The following is a 6,248-nucleotide window of genomic DNA, read 5'->3' as shown; positions in this document are numbered from 1 at the left end:
ATAGCTATATGTTTTATGGGAAAATACTTCTTGTGTACCTATAAATATAGGAATCCATTTCAAATAGATTGGAGCCCATTGATAGGCATCTATCTTTCCCAAATATGGCTCATGATGTATGAAAAAATTTCCTTTGGCTTTAATAGTCTTTCTTCAATTTAAGTTGTAGTTCACTTAAATAATTATTTATTTATAAATATTGGTAGGTCCTTAAGGGAATTGACCTCTTAATTGTGAGGTGTTGGTTCTTGCTAACCAAGCTATTCCTTTGGGATTAGATTTTTCAAGCTTTCTTTGAATTTTGTAATAATTCAGGGATGTTAGATGTTACCAATGGTTTTGAATCGCCATAGGGTACTGATAGGAACTAAATTCTTTTTGGAAGAGAATTCTTTAAGCAAGTGGTATATAAGAATTAAGAACGCACCAATAACATGTGTTTATCATGGTAAAAGGACAAGAAAGCCATTCCATATGAGAAGAGAAATAAGGCACAAAAGCATTAGAGGTACTTGCGTGGCTTGCCCGGGTGACCCAAAAGTCTTTCCTCTTTTTTATGTTGAAGTTGGAAAAGATTCAAATATAGGTGCAGAATGTGATGACCATTGGCTACCACATAGCGTCCAAGGTGAATGGTTTTTTCTTTTGTCCCAGAATTTGCAAGCATGGAAAAGGGTTTTTTCTTTTTTCGCAGAATTTGCGAGGCATGGAAAATGACTTTTCTCTTTTTTTCCCCGGAATTAGCTAGGCGTGGAAAATGATTTTTCTTTTTTTCCCCAGAATTTGCAAGATGTGAAATTTTGTAGATCTGGAGAAACCCATTGTAAAACATTTCACTCCCTACGTCCTTTAGGCTATGTTTTAATGTCAGGAAATATAAAGAAAAGAGAAAAAAATTCAAAAAATTTTGATTATGAAGAAAGAAATAAACACATATATCAATGATTGTGTTTATTTTATTAATTTTTTTTATACTACTTGCTTTTCTTTTTTTTGGCAACCAAATATAATCAATTGGATATCTTAAACTGGTTTAGGATAGTGGACCCACAGATTAAGAAATCAGAATAATTACACGGAATTGGAAATTGGGAATATGGGATTAACCACCATTTTCGATTTAAAAGAATCAAGCTTCTAAAACTCTAAAATTTGGAATTGGGCCAATCTAATACCTTGATATCTACAATTCATCAAAAAATCAAAGGGAAAAGTTCAAAGTTCATAAATGATTAGATGAGGATGTTATAGATGCAAAATGTCGTTCTAACTTCTAATAAATTTGTCAAGAAATCTATGATTAAAGGGAGCCGATCACCCTTTTTTTTTTGGTAAGGAAGGGAGCCGATCACTTGCTAGCCACAAAGCCAGAGCCTTCGAATGGATATGACCAAGGGTAAAAAGGTAATAGGGACAGGTTCCTTGAAAAGTAACGTGATATTACATCAATGCAAGAGCCAATAAGAGCATTAGTAGAAGCATCAACAATAATAGAATTTCTATCTATCATGAGGGGTGGAGTGATCATTATGCCTCCACTATGTCTAAGAATAGAAGCCACACTGCTTTTTAGACTTATTTTTTCATTAAAAAAAAAACCCTACTTGACCCAACGCGATTCTTATCGTTATCGATCAAGTTTGATCCCCATTTGAAATAACGAACCCTGGAACCAACCCCTAGAATGCACTACAACCCGCACAAATCCTCTCCAACTTGACAATACATCCATGTCCATGTGCAACATTGAGCACACACCATTGACTGTTAAATGCACACTGATGCTCAAGAGAGGATTTGGTTCATTTGACATACCACTACATATTAATATTTCAAGGTCATCATATAACAAAAATAAATAAATAAATACATAAATAAAGAAGAAAGAAGAAGAATATTTCCAAACATGGTTTCAAGCATTGATATCGTATTGGTCGCATTGTATCGTTATTGATTAAGATCGATATCGATACTTGATTATCCGTATTATTTTAGGGGTAAAACAGTAAGAAAAAAAATACATTTTTCTCAAAAGCAAGAATAAAAGTGACTGATACTCATTGATCAATCCGATCCAATCCAAATACTGATACCTACATCGATTCCAAAATCGATGTTTGGAGGTGAACAAAAATCAGAGGGTCACTTCACTCAGGCGAATTTAATGAGCTTTTTAACATCACCTGTGAAGCCATTAAATTCACCAAATACACCCATTGATTAGCAATCCCATTTCGTAAGATCAATTTGATGCAATTATTAGGAATGCGTTCTAACGTTCTGATTTCAAGAGATGACTCTGGAAACTACTAGAAACACCTTCCGATTCAAATAAAATGTTCACATAGACGGTCAAACATTTTTTGGGAGAAATAGACGGTCAACAGTTATTGCTAGATCATTTTCCTTTCTAAATTCGTACCATCTCGATGGATCTTGTTGAGGTCTACGCAGTCCTTTGTAGTCCTTTCCTAGCAGTCTAATCCAGCTTTCGCCTTTGAACTTGAATTAAATAATGAATTTTCAGAGTGGCGGCGTGGCTCTTGCGATAGCACAGGACCAATGGAATACCATGGAAGCATCAGGAACGGTTATTCCGCATCCCTAATAAAAAAAAAAAAAAAATGGTAAAAATTGGTTTTTCAAATTTTTTTTTGCGAAAGGGATTTTGCCCAATAATAAAGGTTTTGTACACCGCTATTGATGCACAATGCACATAACTATCAAATGAGGTAAAAGGGATACATATTTAGATCTTCATCGTACATGATATATAATATAGTTCACAAAAATTTTTTGTCTGATAACATAAAAAGAAAAAAGAAGCTTAAAAGAAAATATGGCCATATGCTCATACACAGTTGAGTGTGAAATGATCATCTCAACCCTCCTGAAAGGTAGATATCTTCCTCCTATTGATACTTTTATTAATCTTTCTATTGATCTTCACGTTGGTATAGGGCGCATTGCTATTTAAGGAACCTTAATAAAAAAAAGGGAAAAATAAACTCCAAAGGCAATGTGGTTGAGACAAAAATGGAAGAAATAACCATCTCACCCCACCCCTCATAAAATGCCAAAATCTTGAACCCTATGGATCATGGTTTCAAGTATTGGTTTGCGATCGGCCTTATCAGATTGATATTGGTTAAGACTGATCCTTGATCCAATATCGATTATCCAGATTGTTTCATGGGTAAAATAGGAAAAAAAATAGTATTATTTATAAAAATCAAGGGTAAAATAGACTGATACTCACCGATCCCATGCGATATGGATCGGTATCGGCCTTTGCCGATGCCAATACCATCCCCTAAATCCTTGGTCTCATATGCTTTCTAAGTATCAATATCGTATTAGTTGTATCGGCCATATTGTATCGATTGAGATTGAGATTGATCTCTAATTTTTAATCGATTTAGATCGACTGTTCGTATAGCTTCATGGGTAAAATAGTAAAAAATATATTTTTTCAAAAACCAAAGGGTAAAAGTGACCAATACCCATCGATACTCTCTGATATCTATTCAAATCGGATAAGTATCGGTAGAGATCGATACCAATACTAATATCGATACCGAAAACTAAATCCTTGCTATGGATACTTTCAGATGTGTTACTTTTCGCCCTCAAGGTGGCACAGGCTACGCTGCCTTCTCGGAACCTTCACCCAATTAAAAAAAAAGCTGTTTCACAATATATGTAAACAGGGGATCAAATTACGTGGCTTTTACTCGTCCAATTTCGCTGAACAAGGATTAGAAATGACATTTTCTGAGACTGGATAATTTTCGAGATCTTTCCACAACCTTCCACTTTCTTTATTCCTCTTTCTGTGGGCGACTCCTTTTGTGTTAGATCTATATATTCTCCCCGTCTCCCTACCTCAATTTTTCTTAAAAATATCCCAATTCTCTCTCTCTCTCTCTCTCTCTCTCTCTCTGTGTTCAGCTTCAGCAGTAGATCAACGGAAGAGAGTCAATGGCGGCTAACCCAGATGAGGCATCGCAGCTCCCGGAGCAACTGGCAAGTACGAGAAGCAGGGATTTGTCTCTGCTTCTGCCTCTGCTTCTGGGTATGAGCAATTCTCCAAGAAGAGAACCATCTGATAGTATTGGTTCAGATCAAGAAACTGGGGCACGGAGTGTGGATCGTATAATTCTCATAAACCCCATCACTCAGGGTATGATCGTGATCGAAGGGGGTAGAAGCTTAGAATCTTTGCTTCGAGATGCCGTGAGCAAAGAAGGGTTGCCTCCGGCATCCAAAGCTTCTATCGATGCGATGCCCAAAATTGAAATTACCCAAGAGGATTTGGGTAAGGAGTGTTCGATCTGTTTAGATGGGTGGGAGATTGGTGGGGAAGCTAGAGAGATTCCTTGTAAGCACAGGTTTCATTCTAATTGCATAGAGAAATGGTTAGGGATTCATGGGTCTTGCCCTCTTTGTAGGTTTAAGATGCCGACCGACGAAGAGGAGTGTAGGAAGAGAGGCCGTGGTGAAGGTGAAGGTGAAGGTGAAGATGAACAGGGGAGAGGGAGAAGGGCTGAGAGAGGGGAGATTTGGGTAACTTTCTCCTTTTCTAATGGTAACAGGGATTCAGCAACTCCTGCAACTGAGTCTTCTGATGCTTCAGATTCTACTTCTTCTCCAAACACTCCTGTTACTGACTATGAGACATCAAACAATTCCAACCGTGAAGATCATTAAGCAGCTTTTTAGGTTCTTTCAGGAAAAAAAAAAGGGAATTGCACAGGAAACTACAGGATTATATGTTTGATTTTTTATTTTTATTTTTCAGAGAATTTATGTCTATATGTTTATGTTACCAGTTCAGTTGCTTTTAGTGAACGAGTTCATCAATTTTTTCTTTCTTTATAGTTTTTGATTCCCTTTCCCTTGTCCCATTAATGAATGCAGAGAGTATAGAAGTGACAGACAGGTAGGTTGTTCATGTGATGTGTTTGGAATAAATGATGCATTTGTAGTGGTGGGTGTAAACCGTGTAATCCATTTTGAGCGCGCGTGTTTGTGTGGACATCATTGTGGTATGCTGGGAAATCGTCAGCTATGAAGTTTTGCTTGTTCGTGTGAGATTCGCAAGACTATACCCAACAGCCGGCGCTGTCAATACCTAAATACAACGTGTAAAACTGCCCCGGACTGGGTGATGGAACTCGGACCAAACCGAATCGAAGTTTTATTGGGTTGGTTTGGTTTGGCATATTGTAACCCCTTAACAAATCGAGCCACATTGGAATCCGAATAGACCTGAAACCAAATCAAAATTGATTCAAAAAATCATCAAATTGGAGAAATTAAAAACAACTCAAAAAAAAAAAATGTAATAGGTAAGAAGAAATCAGAAACAACCTAAAAATCATCATTAAAAAAAAAAAAAATCAAAATTTACATAGTTTTGTATGAAAAAATCAAACTTAAACCTGTAAAAAATGTGAAACCAACTTAATTACAAATCGATACAAGAAATCAAAGCATGATCGAAACCAAATCACACCAAAACCAAATCAAAACTAAAATTTTCTTATTGTTCAGTTTTGATTTCACCATTCTCACACTAAAACCAATTCAACCCGGTCTAAAATGAGTTGAACCGAACCATTGACACCCCTAATAGCCACCCTTCGGTGATACAAATTGTATCACCTTCATTTAAAAAAAAAAAAAAAAAAAGCTGGTTTGGTTTATTAAATATTTTTTTTGGGAGTGAACTAGGTTATGGGTTCTAAGCCCATTCTTATACAGAAAACTCATTATCAAGCCCAATTGTGAAAGCCCATTAAGAGACAAATTCAAAGAACAGCCGAATATTGACTCAGCCCACCTGCCCAATCGGGGCACTCGAAATGGATGACTTGATCACCCACCTAGTTGCCCAATGGGTTGATTCAGGGGTGTTCAAAACTATCTCGAACCGATAAAACTGACTGAAACCAACTAATAAAAATTTGGTCTGAACCAAATCGATCTTTATTGAATTGAGGTATGTTGAGATTGACTGAAAACCTATTCAAACTGAACCAACCAATAACTAATCCGAATGAAACCAATAAAAAAATAAATGATTATGAGATTATAAATTGGTGATTTGACTATCCATTTTTTAAAATATTAGTGAAGATGTTTTTTATTGTAAGGGGAATTGTTACAAATCATTGAATATTATATTATAAATAGAGAAATTGATTTGTAAATTATAATAATGCTTCCATTGATTTTTTTGTTCA

The 6,248-nt window shown here is 35.9% G+C and overlaps 1 protein-coding gene across 1 annotated transcript; it reads left to right on the top strand.

Annotated features, from left to right (window-relative positions):
* Positions 1-3,736: 3,736 nt before the first annotated feature.
* On the top strand, positions 3,737-4,987 carry LOC122075836 (E3 ubiquitin-protein ligase MPSR1-like). The gene has a single exon (XM_042641008.1). It carries the CDS (start codon positions 3,982-3,984, stop codon positions 4,708-4,710), a length of 729 nt encoding a protein of 242 aa, XP_042496942.1. The 5' UTR covers positions 3,737-3,981; the 3' UTR covers positions 4,711-4,987.
* The last annotated feature ends 1,261 nt before the right edge of the window (positions 4,988-6,248 follow it).

The sequence above is a fragment of the Macadamia integrifolia genome, chromosome 1, assembly GCF_013358625.1.
Source record: "Macadamia integrifolia cultivar HAES 741 chromosome 1, SCU_Mint_v3, whole genome shotgun sequence".
NCBI classification, from domain to species: Eukaryota; Viridiplantae; Streptophyta; class Magnoliopsida; order Proteales; family Proteaceae; genus Macadamia; species Macadamia integrifolia.
The sequence above is the reverse complement of the archived record's forward strand: the minus strand, read 5'-3'. Positions and strand labels throughout refer to the sequence as shown.